The sequence below is a fragment of the Fundulus heteroclitus genome, chromosome 12 (assembly GCF_011125445.2).
Source record: "Fundulus heteroclitus isolate FHET01 chromosome 12, MU-UCD_Fhet_4.1, whole genome shotgun sequence".
Lineage (NCBI taxonomy): Eukaryota > Metazoa > Chordata > Actinopteri > Cyprinodontiformes > Fundulidae > Fundulus > Fundulus heteroclitus.
Genome location: NC_046372.1, coordinates 33,303,119 through 33,329,918, shown reverse-complemented (window position 1 = coordinate 33,329,918; position 26,800 = coordinate 33,303,119). Strand labels below are relative to the sequence as shown.

General features: G+C 43.5%; 1 protein-coding gene across 5 annotated transcripts in view; it reads right to left on the bottom strand.

The window, feature by feature from the left end:
* The window catches only part of tcf7l1b (transcription factor 7 like 1b), a 47,161-nt gene that overhangs the window by 7,737 nt on the left and 12,624 nt on the right, over positions 1-26,800 (bottom strand). For all 5 annotated transcript variants that reach the window (XM_036144484.1, XM_036144482.1, XM_012863336.3 and 2 more), the window contains exons 4-7: positions 13,312-13,395; positions 3,247-3,382; positions 1,752-1,854; positions 443-526 (exon numbers count right to left, since the gene is read on the bottom strand). In XM_036144484.1, the coding sequence (XP_036000377.1) occupies positions 443-526; positions 1,752-1,854; positions 3,247-3,382; positions 13,312-13,395 (407 nt within the window). The remainder of the gene's footprint in view (positions 1-442; positions 527-1,751; positions 1,855-3,246; positions 3,383-13,311; positions 13,396-26,800) is intronic.

Here is a 26,800-nt window from a genome sequence, read left to right as displayed (position 1 = left end):
CGGCCTGACCACAGAAGTTTAGCTCAGAGAGAGAAGACAGGAGAGGAGCGCTGAATGCCAATAATGTTCTCACTCTGTTTAAGAAGCTGAGAATGCCTCTGCCGGAGTTAGAGCTCCCAAACCTCTGTGGACCCGACACCAGAGCCTGCTCCTGATCTGACAATGTTTTTTATCCAAGTAAGAGAATGTTTTTTAATGTTGCTTTAGATCCCAAATTGATGTGGCTGAGAGTCGTTGAGCCGCCTCTTCTCTAAACAGCGCCAACTCCAACGATCTCATGGTGCGAACAATGCAAGTTTAAGTCTACACTGCAGCCGTTTCTTTTGTTACGGTCTGGCAAAGAGTGCAGGGGAAATGTGATTACAGCATGTCACAGAAGCAGCACGTATTGGATGTCCCCTCCTCGGGAAGGTGGTCGTGTTGCCGAACATGAGCCGCTCACCTGGACATGGACGCATTCATGGCCAGCGCCGGATAGGGGTGACGGAATCCCCCCGGAGGGATGGAGTACATGGGCTGGCCCTGCCTGCGAGACAAGAATCGGGGAAAGAGTGAGCCGAAATGCCTCAGTGCGAGGTGGATCAAACACAGCTGACAGCTAGCCCAGCAGCACTAATCCTGCTCTCATCAACTCAAATCCCCAGCTCGCGGAACAGGACCGTAGCAATCGATTAGGAGCAACCGTAGAAAAACCCAGAAATGTTCAGTGATCCCACCAGATATTTTCACTTAGGGTCGTTATTATAGGGTGCAACTGAACTTAAAACAGTGCCACATTAAATTTGGCTGCAACAGCACTGATTGAACAGCCGTAGTAGTGCATGTTTATAAAGAAAAGCCCAAAACTGTCAGACAATAATGGTGAAATACTTCAATATGTCAGTATAATTTTTATGTAGAGTCCCAAAAGCAAAATGTTTCAAAACCTTTTCCACTAATTAACGATAAACGAACACTAGAAATACCCAGAGAATCAGCTGGTGACTGCAACTGCACGATTTTCAGCTTGACCTATTCTGACTGATAAGAAAAACAATATACCTTAGCGCTAGCAGGTCATGCTAACATCTTTTGGTATGGAAGCTACTACTCAGCGACAAAGATTTAAAGCAAGCTATTTTCAGTATCAGCAAGGTATGCAAAATTAAGTCGGAGAAAACACAGAGATGTAAGAAGCTCTTTAAAAGGTCTGGACATGTCTGCAGTTCATCCAGGCTTCAAGGGAGCAATAGAGAGCAAGACTTCCAACAGATAACAGGAAGGCTCAAATATGAAAGTCTTGTGTCCCATTGTGCATTTAACCTCTGTCATGAGGTATTCTGAATCTTGAACTTTTAGTGGCCTTTTGGAAATGTACATTCTCTGAAAAATACCCGCCTAGACTAATGTTTTAGCAATGCTAATCGCTAACATAAGATGCTAAATTTCATGGCAAAGATAGCTTAAGATGTAATCCTCAGTTAAACCCTGTATAGCATTGACTGCTTCCTTACATATGGGTAATGACATCATCTCTGCTAATATGAATAATTAATTACTGCTCAGGACAGGAAAGTTATAGTATAAAAACACATATTTGGAGCTCTGTTTTTATAAGTTCTTATAGTGCAGTCTAGGGAAATAGAAAATGTGCAAAAACAAATCAGTATTCACAGACACTGGGATTCACCCACAAAATTCTGATCGGTGCGTCTCTACTGCAGATAAAAATGTTGGTGTTATAGTTATATATATAAATATAAGGCACTTACTGCTGCATGAACCAGCTTAGAGGATGTGCGATCGAGCCGACAGCACCAGGAGAGAGGGGGTAGTACGGAGAGAGCTCTGATGGATGAGGTGTTCGAGGAATACCTGCATGTACACAAGAAGAAGAACTTATAAAACAACAGAACACGTGCTGAGGTAACATCTTCCTACAACTCTCCATTGCATTAATGTTTAACATTTCTGACCACGTCTTCTAGACTTAGTACCTTTACAATATTCACATAATATCCACAGCTATTTACACAGTACAAGCAAATATGTACTAATTTAATCAATGGGTTTAAGGCAATGGCTATATTTTCATGTTCAGCAATCTACCCTTGATGTTTCTGCCAAAACAGATACATTTATATGACATCGTTCGCATAAGGTGAATGGGCCATGCTCCATTAATTTTCTTGTTTACAAGACGCAGGGCAATGTTGGAGTGATAAGTCACGCCCAAGTCGCATCCCTGTGCATTGTGGTTTTCGCACTGCTTTCAAGGTGTGTCTTTGTAAATTACCCACATCCACCCAGCACTGTTGCTCATGCTTACCAAACCTGTGGGAACAAACCCTGAAGCAGCAACCAGGTTCTTAAAAAATGAGACGTCCTGGTTTGTTAATAAACTGACCTAAAAAAATAAAAGAATCTGCATTGTGAAGCAACACGGTGTGTAGGCTGTGGAAACTCTGGGAGGAAATAATGGTGGGATTAACATGTATACATGTCTAAATAATGGAAACGAGATCAGCCCACTCAAGCCTATTTCAATTATTGCTTGCTCCGATTATATGACCCCATTCTATGCTCAGAAAACACTGGTTGCATGGCAGAGTCTTCACTGGGTTCATCTTGGAATATCGCTTTGAATGTCTCCGTAGCCATTTTCTGCTTTAGCCACCGCATCACGAAGCTACAATGCTCAGAAAATTGTCTATTTCAACACATTCACTGAATAAACATGGCGCTACAGTTTCAATGGACATTTTACCAAAAACTGGAAACGTCCGGGATCTTTAATTTGAGGTTCTGGTGTGAAATTTAGAAATATTTCACATTACCTGCAGTAGATACGTCTTATAGCTTCTGTGCATAACTCTCTAATCTTCCTGTAAAAGTAGTTGTTGGTGCTGCAGGCTAGCGCTAAGGGCCAATCTGAATGGAGTCAGAACAAAAGCTGGCTTCCGTTGTCTTAAAAAGACTCTTATAAATTGTCATAACAGTATATGCGAAAGCTGTTGATGAAGCGTTAAGACTGTTGTCACATTTGCAATGGAGGGTTATTCTCATTAAAGCCAATGATTATTTATACAGGAAATTGAGGTAGGAGGCTTTGCACCACCAAGTCTGAAACAAATACAGAGAAAGAACCATTTTAAGGTTTAACGCCATGAAAGTTATGTAAAGAAGGGGACACTATGAGCCACTTTGAAACCAAACCTCGCTCTCAGAATCCTGAACTGTACCTTTAAGTCCACAGCATGATCTTACCTGTCTTTGGATCAAGGATCTCAGGTGAAAGGTGTGATGGAGGCGTGCCAGGAGAGAAGTGTTCATTGCTGTAGGTGATGAGGGGCGTCAGTGGGTGGACGTGGTGGGCATGCTGCACCACGGGAACTTTGTTGGACTGAAACAGGAGGCACACAAGAGGTGGGAGTGAGTGGCAGGCTTCTTACTGGGCATAAGCCCTTATCGAGGTGTTCAAATACTCGATACTCGGCCTGTCGCACTGCACTGACAGTCAGCGGGAATAAAAATGGCTAATACATGTTGTCCCTAACTTAGTCTTCCTAGGTCAAAATCAACATGTTTAAAACATCTTCAGTCCCAAAAAATGTTTTTTTTTTTTTTTTTTTTTTTTTTTTACTTTGTGGAAAAACAAACAACAGCACCACCCATCCCTTTTATTAAGGTACTGTTTTAAAACTATGAGCGGCGGCTTTTGCGAGGAAGCCAACTGCAGACTGGATGGAAGGAGCGCAACATCATGACAAAAACTGGTATTCAAATGAAAAATAGTAAAAGTACACGACAACAAGTTTAATAAAACAATAATTAAACTGGCTGTTGATAGAGCAGCAGCTGTTAAAAAAGCTGGATCAGTAACAAGTAGGAGCCATAGCTCCTTCTCAGTTCTGAATAGAAACAATTAGATGGCGATCTACGTTTATGATTGAATCTTTGTGTCACAACCGTGACACGGTGAAACCGTGGTGTTTTTATTTAATTATATCTTACCATGTCTGCTTCTTACTCATAACATTTAAACGCAAACGTAGCACAGAGAGCCGTGTTTTCTTTGCTTTTTATCCCCTTTGTTTAGCTGTTTGCTAAGTGAAAAAAAAAGGACAGCATGCTTGTTACTGTAAGACACAAAAGAAATGCGCAGATTGAATGGGCCGTCGCTTTTAAATGCCCTCCTTGGTAAACATCACAGTTTATGCGTGTGACTGGCCCTGTGATGCAATCTGGCCCGGCACCAAGGAGCATTAAAAAGCCTCGCAGACACATGCCAGGATCATTACGGTCATTTAGTTGAGGAGAGAACTGTTTGTTCAGTCCAAAAAGGAAAAACAACGGTGCCACCGAGTCAGAAAAGTTGCACCAGCCAGCCGCAAACAAACACAATCAGGCTAAGGTAAACCGGATCCCTATAAACGTGCGGAGACATCATCTCCCGCTGCGTCTGACTGCAACCACCACCAGGAGGGGGTTATAAACGTTACTAATGGTGGAAAGCCACTTAACATTCTGCATAGCCTCAGATATTTGCTGGGGTTTTAATGATGAAACCTTGCTTTCGCTTGCAGCGAGTGTCTTTTTGAAAGGCGCGCAGCTCCCCGCCGAGATCCGATCGGCATCACAGCTACGACGGGAACGATGAAGACAATAATAATAACAAGCGTCTCTGCTTTCATTAGGCAGAGCCCAGCCTAGCAGCCATTTCCCCTGGCTGCCTGGCTGAATAGACCACTTGTTGGCTCAACTTGTCACATGGGAGGGTCAAGGGGTGGGAGGGGAGAAAGGAGTCTTGTTCCTCCAGGCTAACCTTTCTTCAACATCCTTCCCCACCCCCTTCTCAACCTCTGTCTCTCCCCAACGTGGTCTGCTGGGGAACAAGGTTTGCATTGAGGCTTCTGTACTCTCTTTACTTCACGCTGCTCAGGATTGTTCCAAATCTTTAGCTTTTGGTGCTTGCCTTTCAAGGTCCAACTTTTTGCTCTTTTTAAATCCGTGACGACGGGAGTGTTGGAAACATTTGCTCCTGTTAAAAACGAGGCTGTGAGAAAGAAAGTATTTATTTTGTTTTTGCTTCTTTTTGCTTGACAGGTCGTCAGAAAAACCTATATCAGATAAAGAAAACTTGAGCGAATGAATCAAAAGCTGACTGAATAAAATCATGAACTATCTCTTGACCTCATTTTTTTGTTGTAGAACTCAGGAATCATTTATTTGTGAAGCACTTTACAAAATACAACGGGACCACCAAAGTGCTGTACAGGTGAGTAACAAATAAACCAGAAAAGAAACAAATGACAAAAGAATAATAATAAAAAAAAGCAATAAAATACAAGGTTGACAATATCAGTGATAAATTCAGCAAAAAAATGTCTGGCTTGATGTTTGGTCTCTCTGAAATTAAAAGCCAGTTTAAAAAGAGAGCTTTTAAAATAGATTTAAAATCATTTTCAGTTCCTGCTGGCCTCACAGGAAGAGGCAGACTGTTCCAGCATAGGAGCTGCTGCTGAAAAAGCTCTGCCCCCCCCCCCCCCCCCACCCCAACCCCAGTCACAAGCCCAATCCTGGAAACAACTAAGAGCTTTTGGTTTTGAGATCTTAAGAGATATGCTGGAGATGTGTGGCTGTAAACGCTCGAACAGGTAAAGAGGCGCCAGACCACTGAGACATTTAAAAACGTCAAGCAAAACCGTAAAAATGGTTCTAAATGAACAGGAAACCAGTGAAGGGAATACACTATCGCATAATCAGAACCTGTCCGACAACATGAAGCGGGCGTGAAAATCTTCAAAAGCAACACATTGTGTCCTGATCGAAAAAGATTCCAAGAATAAAAAGCAAACAAAGTCATTGACGTCCATCGGACTGGAAAGAGGCACAAAACCCCCCAGAACAAGTTATAGTCCTGCAAGCCTCACCCGCCTCAGTTGGAACAATCTGAAAGGTCTTTTTTTTTTTTAAATAAACTAATTTTAAATAATTTTAACAAGAGAGCCTCGTAAATCACCCTGTCTTTTTTTTTTTTTTTGGTTTTCAACGTGCCTATTTAAACTTTGGCCTTAAATTGAATCGGTATGCTTTGGAATGACCTTAACCAAGACACTCGCAAAAACGACATGCTCAGATGAGAAGATAGAGAAGGACTTGATAAAAGTCCACCGCAGAAAACAAGAGTTAACTTACTGGGTTAAAATCCCCGCTCCCACACGTCATGTATATTTAAGTTGTACTTTGTTGTTCCACTTCATGTACAATACGCCTGAATTTTCCCTGTGTTGCAGGGCGCAGTCTGAGACCTCCAGACCTAGGTGCCAACACATTTTGGGAAGCAGTTCAGTGAGAATTTCAAATGATGCCCGTTAATAATTCATATCCTGGAATACATGAATCGTTGTGCTCCAAACACAAGTTTTCAAGGCGCTAGTTTCAACTCGCGGCTGACTTTAGGTTCAGCGGTCCCGGGAAATGTGTAGAGAAAACCAGTTCGAAGATTTGCCCTGAATACCCTTTTCTCAATAAGGATTGCACTTTAAGGAAATAATTCAGCTTAAATCAATCAATCTTGACTAATTAGGCTTTATAAAACTTGAATTATGACTCGAAAAACTGTGCTAATCATCCAAATCTGGAATGCATCAATGCCTTCTTTGACTTTTGTGCACAGAGGTTATATTCCTTTAGCCCATGACAGATTCATACGTCTGGTTTCACAATCCTGAAGGAAAGCGTAATCTAAAAACCACAAGAACCATAAACCATGCTTCAAACGTAAACATCGCCATGATAGAGCGGATACTAGACGCTATCAGCACTGACAGATGGGAATCATGCTCTTTTACACAGACGTGCTTGTTGCATGTAGGACATAAATCTCAGTTAGAGAAGCAGGAGCACTGAGACCAGCTCTCAGGCAAGTGACCTGACATAAGACACAGGAAGGTTTAAAGGGGGGGAAAACACAGCAGATGGCTGCTGAGGAAGTGCAGGGAGAGACGTTTGTCTCCTCTGAGGGTTTAAGGCTAAAAAAAGGCAGAGGTGGCAGTACCTTGCCTGGCTGTCCAACTTGGACCAAAGCTAAGAAAAGCACAGTCCTTGGTCAAATGTGGGTGGAGGGGTGGATTTCATTCAAGCAAACATGTTTTTGGATCCTGAACATCTGAATTGAATTACTAGGCAAACAGCCGACGGGGGAAGAGAGCTTAGAACAAACTGAATAACCCCGCAGCTTTGTGTGTCTTTCTGCTCGCCGATTCTGGGTGGGAGGCTCAGAGGCCTTTCAAAACTCCAGGAAAGACAGAGTGAAAAGAATGCCTGGCATGCTGAGAAATCCAAGCCCTGTTTGTCAACGCCAACAGGAAGCGGACGTGAGGGGAGACTGACCGTGTCATATGTCTTTAAAATCAACCACTCCAAAAAAAAAAACAAAAAAAAACCCTGCTATTCATCACGGTCAACGTGTGCTTTTACGCGCCGGTCGTCGCCTCTGAAAAAAAAAAAAGGGTCGGCAGCATTATAATTCTAGGTTAGAATAATACAGCAGAGAGCAGCGTCAGGTTACTGGAGCTCAAATCAGCCAGAGGTTATGAAATGAACACGGACAGGTAGCGAAACGAGACCGCCTCATCGAGGGGGAGACAAAAAGCTGAGGGATTGTAAGCATTTGCAAACAGTGGGTTTATGGTGAGATTCTGCGACATTACACATCATGATTAGATAAGGGGTCTGTATGGGATTCTGACTGCATGATAGGTCTGAGTAAAAATAGCACTGCATTAGTGTATGGTGGTATTTATGGAAATGATGTAGAAGATGATCCAAGCACTTTAATTAACTCAGAAACAGCAACAGTTACTCCTACAGCAGACCAGACAACTCACTCATTACTATGGTACAAAAATGTTGTCCGATAAAGCCTTTAGTTCTTTTTTCTATTGACACATCGAGGCATGTTTTTTTTTTTTTTTTTAAAGTGGACAAACCATATTATTCTGCTGTCCATGGAGGAACACGAGGATAGGCTGCTTAATTATTCAGACTATAAGTTCAGCTAGACGCTGCAGCCAGCTGCATAACAAACATGCCACACAGGGATTGCCAACTGCAGTTTTTTTTTTTTTCTCCACAACAGGAAGTGCTCCAAAATAACCAAAAGTCGTTTTCTTGCAAGGGAAAAGCGTAGGGAGCTTCTACATATCAGCTGCCGACATTCGACTTCATCTGGTGAAGTAAGTTTCATCTATTACAACAAGCCCCAGATGTGTGAAGCTTTGGGCAAAGGATCTTGTTGCTTCTTTGCCTGAGACTCTTATTTTGAAGTAAGGAGGGAAGAGGTCTAGGAGTTGCCCTCTGGCGTTGACAGAGATGGCTAATGAGTTTAAAAACAAGCAACCAAGAAGCCTGAACCACATTTTGATCTTCTGTTTCGTATCCCCAGAAGAAGAAAAATACCCAGCGCGAGAGTGGTACAAATGATTTGTGAACTCTTTTATTTCTGCGACTGGCTCGCTGATAGCCACTCAGCTAAATATTGGCTGCAAACAATGTGGAGGTGAATATGCTAAAAAGTATTTTTGATGCGGCCGGATTCTAGTTTACTGGACCAAACCTAAACTTAAAACCAAAAGAAACGTTATTGCCGTTTTAGCAGAGAATTAGAAAAGCATAAAATGTGGAAAATATGGAATAGATCAGCAGGGAATAGAATAATCTCCACACCGACTGAAATACACTTAGTGACTTTGCAAAACCGTTATCTCTGTTTGTGAAACTGACAAAAATGTCTGAAAAGGGTTCAAATCCTGCTTCCGTCGTTAAACCGTTATCTACTAAACTAATATTTCCCATCAAGCTGATCCTACAATTTTAAGCTCTTTCACTGACTGTCTTGCTGCACGGAGCGTAGCGTAACACAGTGCAGCCCCTCCCCCACCCGTTGCTGCACACTGCTGGTCAGCTGGCTGAAAAGAAGGAACTACGCTGTTCTGTTGTTGACCGGATAAACAAATCTGACTGTTTAGCAATGTGCCCAGCCACGCAAAACACAGTCAGTCATGTTTGGATACTAAAGGAGCACCTCCCATCATTTTTACTAAGCCAACGTTGCTTAAGGAATCACTGTGGCTATTTTTAAACAAAATATATTTGACTGAAAGAGATTGTAGGTTATGTGTTTATTTTTTTTTCATTAAATGCAGCATTACCACAAGCAGAAGTTCTTTTTTTTTTTCAATTAAGGTTTGTCAGAATCTCCTACCTGCCCATGCCTGCACCATGCATTAGCATTTTCTCGTAAATACACCCGAGATAAAAAGCATCTTGTGCAATCTGAACCTGTTCCTCCACCGAAACCGACAGGAATCAAAGCGCCTGTTCCCTAACACATTTTTGAAGGGGATCTTGTCTCTGCAGCAGCCCAGCAGGACTGCAGACCTCAGATCAGTATTCAGTTGAGCCCTCCTAAAGCCTTTGATTTTTGATGCATCCCGGGCGTTCACCGCCTAATGCAAAGTGAGAAAGAGTCTCGCTGGACCTCCAGTCAAAAGGTCTGTTAGAGGAAAAATTGGGTCGAAAGTGAGCCCACTTTAATTATTTGATTTATTCCTACAGTGACTAAAGCCAAGAGATTAAGGAAAACACAGCTTTGTTCGAAACGCGTGCTTAAAAAATGTCACGCAGACCCTAGAGCTCGAGACGGAGGAAGTATCTCTGGAATGCTCCTCTGAACCTTGCCTCCTCGGTTCATTTGAACATTTCTGTGACTCGGTGACATGGCGCGCTGACAGGACGCGCACTCCTCCGTGCCCCGACGGCTCCAGACACGGAGACAATATTAAAAAAACAAAGACGGGGATCCTTCTGCCCCTGTCAGGTGTGGACCGGGGCCATATTTGAGCACCATGTCAGACACCCCGGTCACTTCTATCTCATTAAAGACTCACAGCTCCTTTTAGTCCACGATAACAGCACCAGGCAGTGTAGTCCATAATGAGACACGGAGTAGAACGACGGGTGGACAATTTGCTACGGAGTGACCTCAGAGAAGGGAGTATGCACTCTTGACATCATCATCAGTGTTGTGATAATGACTGTGAATTTGTATGTTGAGGAAGACGGCTATTACTCTGCAGCTTCTCCTCTTTTTTTTTAACCCCATCCTCAGTCCAGCATGGTCACTACTGGACGTCCCCCTCGTCTACATCACCTTGCGATTGATGGATTGGACGCAATGGACCCGGGAGCAGATATGAATGGTATATACGAGAGTATGACAACACGCAGGTTTACGTATGCATGGCGGGATAAGTGGCGTTCACGGAAAAGCTCCTCCGTGTCCTCCCAGTCCTCCCAGCCTACCTTCACCACAGGCAAAAGCAATGCCAACTGCATGCTAAACAAACCTGTCTGCTGAATAATTGAAGCTCCTGGGCCAGGAGTGGGCTCGGATTAACATACAGGCCTTATGGGCCCAATCTGCACAGCGACAAGATGGCGTGTCCGCGGACGTTTTGTGCCCGCCGAGCGCTCTGGTGTCTATTTTACAGCATTTTTCCACTGTTCGACATCACCTTTGCTGAAGCTGAACACATTTTTTTTTTTCTTCCACCAGATCAGTTTCCTGATTAGTTCTCCTAACCTTACTGACTGAAAACACTCGTGGGTAACGTGCCGATATGAATGGCTGACAGGCTGAAAGACGATGAGATACGCTCACTCCAGCTTGCACGTCTCCGCGGATAAACCAGACCTTGCACACCCATTGTGACTAAAAAAAAAATAAAAATATCAACAATAGTAGATTTTACACACGCTCGACTGCAGGAGAGCAGGTCAGCTTCAGGAGTCCATGCTCCCTTCTCCGTGGCTCCTCCTGGCCCTGGGCTTTAATCCCTGGCCCCCTGTGTGTACCCATGCACTCCCCCTGCTCTCATTAGTGCAGTGTTGGGGGTCTGGGGAGTCTGCAGGCCTGGGGAGGCAGCCTGCTGCTCTCCTCCCACTCCCCTTCCCTCTCTTTCTCTCTTCCTCTCCCCAGCTAGAGTAATGAGCACATAATCATCCTGGCTCCCTGACAGCAGCAGCACACCAGAGGGGCATGTGGGCACCTGGCCCAGAGATGGGGGGGGGGAGGACACAGGGGGTGTCATGCTCTCCAACCTCTGTGCCCAGTGTACGCTACACCCAGAATTAGAGCTTTCAATTCCGCATTAAACAAAGCAGCCCCCCCAACATCATTCACTAGAAAATGAATTTTCTATTTTAATCCACCGGATAAATCCGTTTGTTTCCCCCTACTTTTTACACTGCAGCACAACAAAGGTGTCAAATGACAACTGAGACAATCACGTTGTCTCAGGGTCAGATGCACATCTGCATGACAACACTGGATCCAGTTCAGCCGGTTATACCGTTTCAGACTCAAATTTTAAGATTCTTCCGTCCTTTTCCTCGGACTTTCCAGACACAAGGAAATCTAGCTGTGTTATATCTTAACAAAATAAACCCTGTAACCTTTTGCGGAAACAATAATAAAACCCGGTTCTGCAGTACCTGCTTCAGCACGAAGCAACAGGATGTCGTCTCCCAAAGCTAATGAAGATAATAATGTCCACTCAGGGCAGGAAAGATACGTAAAATATAACTCCAGCCATTTCTATACCATTCAATTCATTTAAATTTTATTTATATAGCGCCAATTCATGATACATGTCATCTCAAGGCACTTTCCAAAATCAAATTCAATCAGATTATACAGATTGGATCAGATGATACAGATTGGTCAAAAAAAATGTTCCTATCTTTTAGCTTTTAGGACTGTATAGGGGCTATGACGCACATCAGTTTTGGTAAGAAAGATAATCTAAGTTGCTACCTCTGTCCATGAAATCACCTAGCAGTGATGAAATGGGTGAAGGGACAAACTAGCTAGACGGCTTTTCAGGATAATTTCTACTTTAAAACCTTTTGATTCCTTGAATTCTCACCCTTCCACATTGTTGCCTTCAGTTTTCTTAGATTAGATGTGAGTGAGGACATAAAAGTTAGCAGCAACCTCTGAAGGGATTTAAAAGAAATTAACTGGAAATGAGATTTAGAGCAATTTGAATATAGTCAATGTGGATTTAAATATTGTTTTGAATGTTATACATACTTTTGTCCCTTTTCTATTTCGTTTGGTTTCCCTATATTGCGGGTGTACATATTTCATTAGGTTACGTGTCAGCTAAATGCCCAAAAACCACACTGATTGTGCAACAATAAAAAGAGGGTCATTACCAGGTCAGCGTTTAGGCCAATAAAATATCCTAATTGGTTTGCATTGAGATATAAATCAGAGCTGGATTCCCATGTCCGCACACACAATTTTGCATTGACTGCTCTCAATGAGGACTTTGTAATATTCATCTCTGCGATCGTAGCAAGTGAATAAACCGCAAACTCAGCAAGCACATGAACTGAGGACACGGACGGCCGAAGGGGGCTGACTCACAATGACTCGCTCCCTCTTTTTTTCTTCCTGGAGGATACATGCAGGGGATGTGTATGAGAATAACTTCCTGGAGTAGAAAAAGCACCCTGATGTAATCACACAGGTGAGATGTCAGCTAGATGTCGTCTAGGCTCCGCGTTATCGCACGTTTTCCAATCCAAAACTGCACGTCCTTCAGCGAAAGCCACAAACCAAACAGGTCTGCTGAGGCCCCGCATTGTCTAACCGGGGCGAGACAGCGCGGTGACTCGTTCGCACCTATGTGGGAAAGTTCAGGAATGGCAAGGCGCATCAGCGTCCCGAGATTTATGGGGGGAGGCTGAGTTATTGCGGCGAAGACAGACAGTCTTCCCAGCAGCTGGCCTGCGGGCGCAGCACCGGGTCGCAGCGAGCAGCTCGGATGAATGGGGGGGGGCGAAACAGTAGGCCTACATGCACACTATAACTTCATTATTGTGCATAACCACATTAAGGTTATAGTTTGATTAAAGCATTTTGTAATCCGCCGCAGTAAATGGATTTTCCCAATAAGTTTACATGATTTGTTTGATAATCGGGTTAATGTTCTGCGCAGAGTTGGCTGCAGGATATGTCCAGTAAGAGCAGTAAATATGAGGAGCTAAATGGTGGGGGAGGTTTATTGCTGTGTGAAGTTTTACCATGAGGTCTGTGCTGCTTTTCCACCCCTCATGGATGCAGCTCTTTTGTCAGACAGCTTAGAACTTATTTCTTAATATTTCAATAAGGCTTAGGAAATTTTTTTTTTTGGCCTCCTGTTTCGATTTGGATGTGGTGCTTGTTTTTTTTTTTTGTTTCAGCAAGTCTCTACTTACTAAATGCCCCGGTGTGGGAGAACGAGAGTCTTTTATTCCCGCAGAGCCGGGAACGTCCAAGAGAGGCCATTTCATCTGCAGGTACTGTTGGGAAAAGAAAGAGAGCAAAAGTTAACGGCAAAGCCAGACACACATTCACTGGTAAACGCTCAGTTATAAAATCATCAAAAAAAAACAACACAGAATCTGGCTAGACTGATTCAGAGGAAGGAAGCAGAATTCAAATGGGTACCCTCGATGATGTTTTTCTGCCTTGGTCACGTTACATTTAAAAGCCTAAATGTATTTTATAGGGATTTTATGGGATAGACAAACACAAAGCAGCGGGGAACATGGGTTTCTGAATTTTTCATCGAAGAGAGCGGCATTCGTGTTTACTCGGCTTGTCTTCCCTGGTCAGATGATGATGCTCCCACCGACATGTTTCATAGTGGAAATGGTATGTGCCGAAGTGATGTGGAGTGTTTTCCCTCCAAAGATAGCTTTCAGCATGTAGGCTAAAATATTTAGTTTTGGTCTCTCATCACCAGTCTTCCATGTTGACTCTGACTTGTGGTGAACTGTAAACAGGACTTCTTTCAACAATAGAAATCTTTTTGCAAATCTCCATCAAGGGCTAAAATATGGAGTGCAAAGCTACTGGTTGTCCCACCTGAGCTGAGGATCTCTGCAGAAGCTCCAGAGGGACTCTTAGCTGCTCCCTGACTGACGCTCTCTTTGTCTGGCTTGTTAATTTAGGTGGACCACAACTTCTTGGTAGGTTTGTGCTTGTTCCGTCTTGCTTTTAATTATTTGATGAGGTGTTTAAAGCTTGGTATATTCTTTTAGAAAGAAACTCTATTTAAAAGTTCTCCCTGATCCGTCTGATATGTCCCTAGGTCTCCATGATGCCTTCACAGAACAGCTGGATTTAAACAACTGATTGCTATAGATTTAATTTAGGTAAATGCAAATGCATGCCACACTTTCCAGATTTTAATTTGTTTAAAAAAAAATTAAAAAGAGTATCCTTTACCTTCATCTTGACAATAAAGCACTATAGTGTGTAGGTATATCGCCTAAAATCAAACCACAAATGCAAAAAAGAAAAGATCAGGCGGGTGTGAAGACTTCTGTGTGAATCCGAGATCCGAACAGAATTCACTCATGTACGACTATGTGCGCCGGCTTCTCCATGAGAAATGACAAGAATGGTGTCAAACCCCCAGAGGCCTCCAACAAACACCTGTACAAGACCCGCATAGCTGCTGGAGTCAAGACAGGGAGTTTCTGGCACGGCGGAGAGCAGGAAGACTGATGTGAACGCGGCGGACTGGTGAGCGACTGTGAAATTGCAGTTTGTCAAGGAAAAACAAGAGGCCAGCTGTGGGCGCCCATTGCTGCGAGGGTGGGAAGAGACAGCTGGAAGGAAGCCTCATCTACAGATCTACGAGAGCCTGAGCTGCGCGCTCTGAGCTGACTCCCCGACTGTCCGCCTGTCCAATTCATTTGGCCCTTTGACCCGAACGCTGCCCCTCCTCCTTCCCCCACCATAACTCTTACATGTGTGAAAGCCATCATAAAGAGCTGTGTGTCTGCTGCTCCTCTCCTCTCCGATTCTGTCGCTTGTCACTAAACGTTTTACAACTACCGGCCCATCCAGGACAGGTTTTCCTTACGCTCCCTAGCTACTGTGCTATCAAGATAAAATCCTGAATGAGAATAAAATGTGTGGTTTTTTTTTTATGTATTTATTGCTTTTTAGAACAAGTTAAGCATTGTTTGCTTTCACCGTCGTGTCCTCCAGCAGTGACGATAGTCTGAATCCATAGCTCCAAAAGCCTAGCAAACATCTGGTTTATGAATCAGTATAAACACCGGATACAGCAGCTTGTCATGCATGTGGATTCTCTCTCCGGTACAATTTGAAATTAATTAAAAACCGTCCAGCTTTGGCTCCTCCAGCTCCTCGTCAGGCATACATGTTTAGGTATCGTAGTGTATCATTTAACTTGCCCCCCTTTGGGTCTAAAAGTTTATCTTTAGGCCATAAATTCTCCTTAGAAGAGGCTGCATCCCTCAGGGCTCCTGCACATTTTTCATTTCGCAACTGCAGACTTCTCCAGACCCAGATTATTTAAGAATAATCTGTCAATTTCTGACCTGTTTCTAAAATATAAATGCTCACAATGAACTTACAGCAATAAATTACGTATAACACTGGGCCTACACCTGCAAAAACGTAACAGGAAGAAAGGAAGGAAGGAAGGACGGACAGAAGGAAGGGAGGGAGGGAAGGGGGAAGGAAGAAAGGAAGTAAAACAATTTATGAAAACAGAGAAACAAGGTTGATGGATGGATGGACAAATGGGTAGACAGACGGACGGATGGATGGATGGTCGACGGATGGATGGAAGTTTTGAAATTAAAATATTTTCTCCTACTTTTCTTTTTCCATAGCCACCCAGACCCGGAAGACATGTAATTTAAAATTTCCTATTCTTCGATGTGTTGCGGGAATCTTGTCATTGTAGTTTATGCAGGATTGTACGTGTGAATTCCTCTGCATGACAGTTTAGCCCTCACCCTTTGCAAACATCTGATAAATGATAAGAGAAAATAAATAGCTTTTGACACTCTGGGGGGGGTGAAGAGAAAACTGAAAGGCAAATCTCGCTTAAGAATCTATGCAAAGCTTTGTCTTCTTTGTCTTTTCAGAGGGGTGCAGGATAAATGACGACAAACAAGCAAACTGGAGAAGTCGCGCATTCAGGTTTTGATTTTCGGAACTCCATTCGTCACTCCGGGTTTGTAAAGAGGAAGGAAGGTTGGGTGACCGTGGGTTAAAAATGGAAAAGACATTATAGTAAAGAGGGGGGAAAGCGGAGAGGAGAGGAGAGGAGAGGAGAGGAGAGGAGAGGAGAGGAGAGGAGAGGAGAGGAGAGGGGAGGGAAGGAAGAAAAAAAAACATTTTCAGGAATGAGTTTGTCGGAGCAGGCAGAGGGTATTGTTTCCTGACAGCTGGGGTCCAACAGTGCACCAAAGCAGGGGGGAAGGGGGTCCCTTTTTTTCCCTTCGAAAAAGGAGGGGAATTCTTGGAGTTGACATCAGCCCTCTTCATTTTCACTATACTGCTCAAGGCTGAATCGTAGGCTCCAACTAATGGGCCCGGGTCCATACAACTGTCAGGAGGCAGTCGCTTTTAAAGGCTGCTAGCTCCCCATTGAAACTTTGCTCTGCTCTGTGCATGGCGCCTAATGAATGCTACTCTCTGGAGAGAAAAATTCAAAACAATGCCGTTTTCACTGTCTAATCTATGTCAATCACAAACCCTTCCACGAGCGAAACAAGCGCCGCGGCGAGCGTTTCGGTTTGGACCGCCCGTGCCCACCCCGGCTCTCCCACCCAATCCCATCCCTTATTTGACAGCTTCTGCCAGGGCTGTGGAACATGCCCCCGGGCGCTTTATTTCCCGAGCACCTACTTTTGCTTCTAATTGCCAGTATGCCCCCGTGTAGCGACGCTTCACACACACAGTTCCCTGAAAACGCCGCGCGAGGTATCACCAGCCGCACACTGTCACATTAGCTGCAGTCCAGACTTCACTCGCCGGGACATGAGAGGCAGAGAGGCACGGGGAGGGTGCCTGAGATGTTTCAGGAAACAAAAGGCAAGGAATAGTGGGCGTACCGCTGAAGAAAAAGAAGAAGAAAAAAAAAAAAACTTTCTCAGCGTTTTAGTAGAGAAAAGTTAGAACAATAAAAAGTGGATTTCTCAAATAGCCATGCCAAGGCTTAAGTGATATTAGATGTTTGCGAAAGACTGAAACCTAGATAAAGTGATATCAGCCCAACTGCGGGGCATTCAGTTAATGCTTCACACATGGCCTTGATTTATTAGAAGTAAATACAGACATATGGCGAGGGCCCATAGCTACGCTTGCTTCGGCATGGGACCTGGACACTGTTGTAAATGCCCTCGGATGGAGAACTGATAGAAAGCAGTATCTGAAGAGAACTTTAGCTGATCCATTTTCGTCGCTCTCTAATTGTCTTCCAGCTTTCCCTGCTGCCTCCAACGCTCAGAATAGACATCAGTAGAATGTGCTAGTTTTTATAAGAGGCCCAGATGCGACAAAGGTGGCAGTGATGCCACCGAAATTTTTCCAACGAGCCACACTGGAGCCCTTTTGGTTTTTTGAACATAGAGAATGCAACATATGCTCTGGGGCATGTGGCCTGCCAGAGCTGGGTTCTAATTGTTACATTGCTCTCGCAGAGCGGGAGGGAATAACACGGCCAAGCGTCTTTGTCATCTCTGAAGTGTTTGCGGTGCCATGCTGCATGCCGACATCAGAGCGCGGAGAGGAGACAGATGTCCTGGACATTTGCTGTCAAACCAAGTCAGATGCTCTGCCAAAGAGACAGAAAAAAGGATCCCAAAGTTTGCTAGAAACTGCCTGTCGACTTAAGAGGCCGCGCTGTGAATGTGATGAAAAGTTTGGTGACAGAAGAAAAGAAAAGAAAAAAAAAAGTTTAACATTTTGGAAATGATAAAGTTGGGGGAAAAGCAATGTCTGACACTTGTTAGTGTCAAAACTCATTACCATGCCCTGACTCCAGTTTCCAACTTTAAAAGTATAAATGGATGTATGGATGGATCTGGAAAATACTTTTTACTTTTCCCGCTGTTATTATCTCAGCTCATGTACATGATTGACCAAAATGGATAAGTCAATCAATTAGAGGCAAGAACAAACAAAGGGAGTAAATAAAAAGAAAGCGTCTACCCACAGGAGACTTGCCCTTGCCCAGCTCGTGGTAAACAGCCGAGCTGCAGGAATGCCTGCGCGGATCCCTCCAGCAGATAATGTCACTCACCTACTGTGTGGCGAGCCCCTCCCCATTGTTTTCTTTTACCCCCCCCCCCAACCCCCCCAATGGAAAACAAATGGGGCCACACAGCATGCTGTTGGGCTGAGGTGTTAATTACCGTCCCCTGCAACTTCAGACAATAACCCTGTCGGGCCCCCTGCCCGCCAGCTCCTCCCAGGTTTGCTCTGCTGAGATCACCTGCTCTCAGCGGGCCATTGACACCTCGACCTGATGTATGCGCGAAACACAATTAAAAGATTACAGGACAAAGACAATGCGATAAGCAGAGGCCCCGCCTTGTCTCGGAGCTTGCTTTGAGCCCCATTGTTTGCCGACATTAGAGGCAATTACACTAACAATTCTTAAGCAAACCTCTGCGGTCTTTGTGCTAATTACTGCGTAATCGATGGGGAAATGACCAGCGGCTCAGCTGGTCAGACCGGCGCTCCACAACCGGCCCTATGGAAATTTCTCCAAGTAGGGATTTTAAGGTCCGTTTACCCTCAAGAGGTGAAGTCAATCAATTGAAACTGCAAGAAAGAAAACTTTCTATCTAAGTTACACTTTATTAGAAATGTGGATGCATTGTTGCCTGCATCCGAAAAGACTACAGGGATTTTCTTCTGTTTAATGAAATCCGCGCAGATGACTTTCATCTGACTGCATTTATCTGCGGTCTAATCGATCACTCATGAAAAACATACGATTTAACCACCTCCCTCCCTCTGTGTCTGCTTATCACTCAGATTTCATTTAAAGCCCCATCGCTCTGTTTTACATCGTATTAATCCGTGATGCTGCGGTGGAAATTTAGCACGCCGCTTATGGCGAAGCGCGTCTGAAGTGTCCATTAGCCCGTAGAGGAATGAAGTTAAGTGACTCTGACAGGAGCACTCCCTCGGTCTGTCGGGGCCTCCATTGTGACCCGTTTGGTTTGTCCCTGCGCTCTCATTCACGGGCCGCAGAAAAAACTGGGTCAAAGGTCAGACATCCAGAGTGCCGTGGTTTCTATGGCGACGTGGCCCTATTAAGGCCAGGCTCATTGGCCTCTTAACATGCTCTTGTACACAAAAGAACTATTAGCGCAAAGAGGGAGAGAGGGCAGCGGAGAGGGGCGGCAGCGCAGGGGAGGTCCGAACAAGACGGCGTCAAGGCTCCTGCAAGGTTTTCAGGATGCCTCGACACGTCCGCATTTCACTGGTGTCTTTCTCTTAAGAAGAAAAATCGCCACAGTCCAGCGGTTCCAATGCTTCCTGCTAAAAGGTCCAAATCTCATTTCTACATAAGGTTCAATCTCCAGAACAACTACAGATGAGCAAAGACGTTTTAATACATTTACTTACAAATTACCAGCCAAACAAACGTAGTTTATGCATACAGCTGTTTATCTATGAACTTAGGTAGCTCTCAATTTTGACAATAAAGAGTTAAAAGAACTCTAAATTTGTAAGAAATGTTATTTAAACTTGATCAGCTGGATTACTTTTCATGACTGAGCAACCAAAAGACCTTTCTTTACACCTAAAGTATAAAAAAAATTGAGTACATTGAAGTTGTAATGCAACAATACATTTTAAAACAGCTGAGGTAAAACCTAGACCTATAAAGTTATAATGCACAGTAATTCAGCGTGATAAACTGCCCTCATTGTCTGCCTTTAATGAGCAGCCTAAGCTCTTTTTCCCCTCAGAAATCTTTCTCAAACATGATTCAATGACATATTGATGCTGAACTAAAGAAATGTGAACCTATTTACAACAGAAGGAAATGAAAAAATAATTAAGAAGTCACCAAAAAGAAAAGTGAAGTACAGTTTTGTTTTTCCCATCCCTTTTATGAAATAATCATATTATTTAAACTGTACTCAAAAGGACAATGTATAAAAGTTCCAAAGTTCAGTAGTAAAATAACCCCAACATTTATTTACTAAAAAATTCTACCTATCAGCTAACTTTAAGTATTTTTTATGAAAAAGTAGCATGTTTATATGAAAGTAAACAGTCCTTTTGGTAAGCTAAAACTGTAACAAACTTAAAGGGGCAATAAGTAAGAAATGTACTGTGAAATTAACCTAAATCATTCTCATTTGTCACCCGGGATGAACATTTCCTATAAACAGTCGGTGCTCTCAATCAACAATATCTTAGTCAAGTTTTTCTCCTTTCAAAATCAGAGCTATTGTCCGGAACTACTTCTGTGCAGTGTCTAACCCATGTTTACTTCCTGGTTGCTGAGCCAATCACATGACAGTTCCCAGGGTTGCCAACACAGAACACAGCATTTGGTATTTTATGTTGTCAAAAGAGCAGCAGCCTGCAAAAATTGAAGCCAGTAAGAGAAGTGAACCAGAAATAGAACCGAATACAACATCATATGCCTGTCCTGTGTAGGAAAAAATTCGGTGGGGTTTCTCAGCAGCAACAGACCGTTGAGGAAACGGCATAAGCTGCTGGCTCTTTTCGAATCTCTGCGTCTCTGGGGGCAAGCTGTTTATTCAACAATAACAACATACTTTGGCTGAATAGTCATCACTCATCATCTTGAATTTAGCTGTGCAACGTCCTCGCCTCTCTTGACCTGGTAACCCGTGCGACGCTCTCCTAAAGATTTACGTATTGTTGTTCCGATTTGAAACACTAGGTTTCACTATTACTTATTGCTCCTTTAAAACTCAATGCAGTGAGCATTTAGTCAATTAGCATTCCAAAGTAGGGTTTCAGAATGCTGACGGTTTAACTACACTTTTCCTAAAGCACACTTAGCTAAAGGAGATTGCTGAAAACGGCCAGTGAAAGCTAGCTCCACTCCTCTCCGTTGTGATATGCCTTGTTAAGGGTTCAGTTCAGAAAATGTTTTATTTGTAGTACCAAACTAAACAAGACGAGTTGTTCTCCTTTGTAACGTGAACACTTCGCTTTAAACACTACGCAGCTTAATGACCAATCTGTTAGCAGCTCGACAAAGCTTGGCACAGCGTAACCTAAAAATTGACCAGCCCAGATCTGGCTCTGAGTTTTACAATCACTGACCTAGCAAATAATGTGAAAAGGTGATGGTGACGTACGAGCACCTAAATTGTATTCAGTGCAAGGCAAAACTAACAAGCAGGCCAGGTTTATTTGAAAAGTCCTTGGCCCAGAATTTAGTGCCGTTTCGGTAATAAAACAGCATCACCAGAACGCGAGGCTGTTATACACTTTCCTCGCTGAGCTTCTTTAACGTTCTTACCCGCTGAACGAGCCGACACTTCAGTAGCCGTCTGCATTTCTACAACTCTGATAATTATTTGCTTCAGAGTTTATTTTCCTTTTTAAAAAAATTTAAAAAGTTTTTGTTTTGTTTTTTGCTTCCCTGCATCTGGCTTGCAGTTTATCCCCGCTTTGTCTCGTTGACTCTCAGGTAGTTTCAATCAAACGGCTAAAGGAGGCCGGGGGGTTACAGTCAGGAATAAGTGAGTAATTTCGTAAAGCAGAACACAACAGCAGGTCACATAAAAAACTCGCAGCGTAATTAGACGCAGGAGAAAATAATTATGCATCTGCTAAGAGCAGGGCCATCTCGTAAAGAGAGGTGGGCGAGAAGCTATTCGAGTCAATTAGGTAAAGTCACTAATGTGGTTTGTCCATACCTGAGAGATCCGCTCCCCCCCTTCCCCCTAACAATGTCACCACGATCTGGTGTCAGGACGAGCTACACCTCCGAATGTCACAGATATTGTCCCCTATCCCGTGTCCTGTTGCATTGTTTAGTTACAGTCGCACAGGAACACAACTGCTTCTTTTATTGTTAAGGGAGTAGCTGTAACTCCCGGCTGTAAACGTCTGTATAATTGACTCCAGAGCTGGAGGTGGTTACCAGCGCTCGGCGGGATGTTTACAGTAAAGCTCAACTTAGAAATCAAATGTGTGTGTCAAAGTCTACGCCAGTGACACACGGGTGAGACCTGGACTTTTCATTTATGGCCGAACACAAAACTGGCTGGAGATGGTGCGAGTTGCCAGTTTAATACGGCGGCTTCCTGCCAAGGCGTTTAAGAAGGCTGTAACAAGTCTGGGACGCAGAACGGAGGACTCGGTCACTCCAAATGCACGCCGATAAAATATAAAAACAGCTCTTGTTGTTTCTTTTTCTAGAAGTACCAGATAAATATTTACCTCCACCCTCAAAGAGTAGACTTCTACTAAAGTAGGCTTCTGCTAAAAGCATGTCTTTTTTTCTGACTGCGCACAGTGGGTGATTGTTTCTTTTTCCTTTTTTGGCTCTTATAAAAAAAAAAAAAAACTCCTAAAAGAGGTAATGAAGCAACTTGAAGGAGAGAAGTCAGTTTTCAAAACTAAGGTGGGCATAAATGGGTGTAGCGGAGAAGGCAAGCGAAAAAAAAAAAAAAGGAGCCTAAATTAAACACATTTGTTTCTGCTCTCACATACCACAAGTCTTATGAAAACAGAGGGCTGATTGTGTTCACTCTGCAAGTCCAATCCCCCCCACCACCACCTTCTCCACCCCTGCCCTCCCCTCTGTCTCTCTCTCTACACCACCACCCTGCTCCATTACCCCCCCTCCCACGTCCCAAGCAGCAGCAGCCCCCCAAACACAGCTGCCTGCAGATGCCTCCTGTGTTTGCTCTCTCGGTGCAAAATCACAAATCTCCAGGCCCCGCAGACTCCTGGGCCCTGCCTCATCTCAGCTTTTACTACCTGACATGGCTATCACCCCACTGCTAACCTCACTCCCTCCACCCTCCATCTCCTCCACCTCTGCTCTATGCACACACACCCACACACACACACACACACACACACAAATGCCACAAGTATGGTATGTTCAGTGGTCGGCTCTGTCACACAAGCACCAAGAGAGGTAGTTAGAAATAATGGACCAGAAGCAAGAAATGGCCGGAATTGGACGATTTTCAGCTCGATCTGCCCTTATCGGTGACCAACAGGCTGAAACTCTTAAATCTGATCTTCAATTAGAGAATGCACCATAAGTGAGCTCCACCAGGCCCTAATAAAAAAAATAAACACTCTTCAGTGTTGATGTTGTTATCAAGTGATGCAAACTCAAGGTTAGCTAGTTTCACTATATGTAAAGGGTTAAATATTTTTCAGAGGAAGCACTAAAATTTGCCCCAAGAGATTTCAAATAAATTGCATTTTCTAGACACGTCAAGAAATGTGGCTAAGAAAGAGTGAGCAAGAGAGAGCAAGCAGCGGATAATAGAAAGGACCAACAAAGTACAGCAAAGATGTTTTAGTTACCCTTTTTGAGTTTTTAACCTATCAGGGAGCATGCTAGACTTCGAAACATTGGCTACTTTTGTTAATCCCCAAGTTACGGAAACAAATGTATTTGCTAAAATAGGAACATGGAGCCTACTGATTTAGTCATGCTAGCTAGCCATACTATTAAATGTATATATAACATATGTTTGTAAAATCTTGTTTGTTTACAACTGTTCTCTTTCACACACGGTGTAAGACTATTGTTTTCTCCTATAAATGATTAATGATCGCTCACAGGAGAAAGGTGAGAAAGAAAGATTTGGAACGTTGTTCTTTTATTTAGCATCTTAGTCCTTATACTGTATTTCTCTATTATCGCCAGGTCAAAGGTACAAACACTGTGATCGGTGCATCTATATAAACAACATATATAATACATAAGCAGGTCTTAAGAGGTTCAAGACATAATAGTTGAGAAATCTTAGCAAACATTGAGGCATTCCTGTATCACACTAAGAAAACAACAACCAAAAATAGTTTGCTTAAAACTTAAGAAATAAAAACATATCACCTGTTTGCATATGATTAGAAAATAAATTTTATAGCAATTTAGGCCCTTCACAATGTGTGACACAGCACAAAATCACCATGACATTCCCCAGGATTAGTTATGCGTATTGTGAGCACACTGCAGGGAGGTCTGGAAGGTTGCCAGCACTTCTTTTTTTTTTTTTTTTTTTTTACCTGAAACCTTCATAAAAGTCATTTCCTCACAGTCTGCAGGCTTCATTTTCCTCAAGCTGCAAACGCACGCACACACTCGGATACCAGGTTCTAAACCTAGAGATGCACTAGGCTATAAATTCATTGTACAGTCACATGTAGGGCTCCCATTTAAGTGTCTGAAATTCTGTAAGGAATAAATCTTTCTGTCAAAACAGAGGTCTTGAGGCTGGGAGGCCAAGTTGGGATGGGGTTAGCTTATGCATTGCTGGTTTTTCAGGCCTTGAGAACACAAAAGTAAGACACCAAAACATGATTGAAATTGTATTTTGTGCACAATGTTATGGAAGAAATTTGTTGGATTGAGCTAAATGTATCTCATTTAGAAGTATACCAGGAAAAAAAAAGTCTCTGTGACATTCGCCGTCCTCGATGGTGAACATAAGAATTTATCCAGCTGCTGCTATCTTTCATTCTCAATACAATCTAATGAGAATGGTGAGGTGATTACAATCAGGGGCTGCTGTAAATATCAGATTCCCAGGGACAGAGTTGAGGAGAGGCCCCTCTCAATTACACAGTATTAAGGAATGCAAAGCATGAACCACAGAAACACAAAGCCGAAGACATTATGCGCCCATCCCATTTTGAAAAAAACGTAACCCACACCAATGGCAGAAAAATAGTTTTAGGATACCATTCAAAAGTTAAGGTTGATCTTGCATGAAAAAAAAAACTGCTGCTGCTGCAATATCAGGCTGCACCCCAACAATGCAACAAACTTATACTCACTCTAAACTGAACACACTTCTGCAAACAATTAAATGCTAACCCAAGGACTGTAAGCTGCTCAGAGAGGAGAGAAAGAGAACGGTGGTGAGGGGGTGGGGGGCTAGTGACTGGAGAAAGAAAGAGAGGGAGAGAGAGGGAGAGAGAGGGGTGCTTGTGCACAATTATAGCAGGGATTTATGGCCTGAGAAACAATTTATAAATCACAGCGCCTGAGCTAATGTGCTCCAGATTGTTCTCCATGCAGCTGCAATTTTGGTCTGCGTGAAACGGCATAATAAACCTGGCTGGAGGACATGTTTGGGTGGTGGCTGTGGGGCGGGAAGAAAAGTTCAGATTTTTGGGTGGAGGGGGGGGGGGGGGTTAAAGTTTTGAGGTGTACTGCAATCTTTTTTAGCAGAGGAGATGACACGAGGAATGAGCAGACAGGTTAGCAGTACGAGGACTCAAAATTATGCATATGATACAAATTAAAGAACGTGATGCGTTAGTAGAACAGCAAAGGAACAAAACAATTAAAAGTTTTGGGCTTGCAATCAATTAAACTTCCAAACCAGTTTTATGGGTTTACTGTGAAAACGTGAACTTTGCCCTTATAATTACACTCTTGACATAAATCCAAGAACGTTTTTCGGTTATAATAAGAAAAGACAAATGTTGCAAGCCGATCCCTTCTTTGTGGCTGTGGGCCGGTGTGGACGGAGAGATCGGATGTGCTGAGGGGAAGCCTTAGCCTTTGTGGCCACTCAGCCAACTGGCCCTGAACCTTGGCCTCCGACCCTTCACCCGGGAAAAGGGAGGGGGGGGGTAAAACAAAGCTCTGAGTGACATCTGAAACTAGACACTCTGTGGGGAGAGAGTGTCTGGACAGGACTCAAGTAACCCCATTAACTCTGCAGAAAAGATTTATGGCTATTTATTTTCACCCTTTTACAAATTTCAAAAGCTGGCGGATCGGTCAAGAACGATCAGGCGGTTAGAGGTGTGCACCGTGCTTCATCTTCTTCACTTGCCAACATCTCGGATAGACGAAGGTTCTCCATTATAAAGTGCCAAGAGCTTCATCTATAGCTAAATAACTTCTGCTTAATATGAACAACATGAGCCTGTCTCCAGAGTGGCTTATAGGAGACTCACTGGGGCATATTCACCAGCACCTCTGATGGGTTTTGTACAATAGGGTTACGTAAAGGAGCGGGATTAGTTCACTGTAAACAATAACAGAGAAACGGTGGTCGATTGGCGGTGAATGCGAGCCTCCGTCACCAGAATGCTGAAAGCCACTGTAGTATTTAAATCGGGCAAGGAGGGAGGAAGACTGGGCCAAGCATTCTGTAGCTCAGCTGTGAGGCTCTAAGCCGTTGCCCTAGGGTCTTTGTCCTGCCTTTCAGGGCAAGTCTGAGGTAGTCAAAGACCCTATTCATGACCGCCGCTCCCCCTGCCAACACACCCATACAGCCCCAGTCAAGTCAGCCGAGAGCTATAGAGCCTGCCCATTTCACACGAGAATCAGACCTGCCCCTAAAGCCTGCTCCAGGGATTTCCAATAGCCAACCCCTCCAACCCCAGCACAAACCAAACAAAAAGGACTTCTAGGCCTTCTCTGTGTCATATAGGCTTGATTAGATCTATTTTCCCTTAATGTAGCTATTCTACATGTTTTAAGTAAATCAGTGGTACATAAGCCACTAGAAGTTTTTTTTTCCACTCAAGGTTACGAGATAATACCTGCAAAGGTGCTGAACTTCCTATATCTGACACAAAATTCACCTCAAGGAGACGTCCTGAAAAGCCCAACCTATGAGCATCACATGATAACATCTCAGAACAAAGAAACCTAATCATGCTGATTATCTGGGGGGCAGGCACCAGGGGAATCCCGCTATCACTGAAGACTGT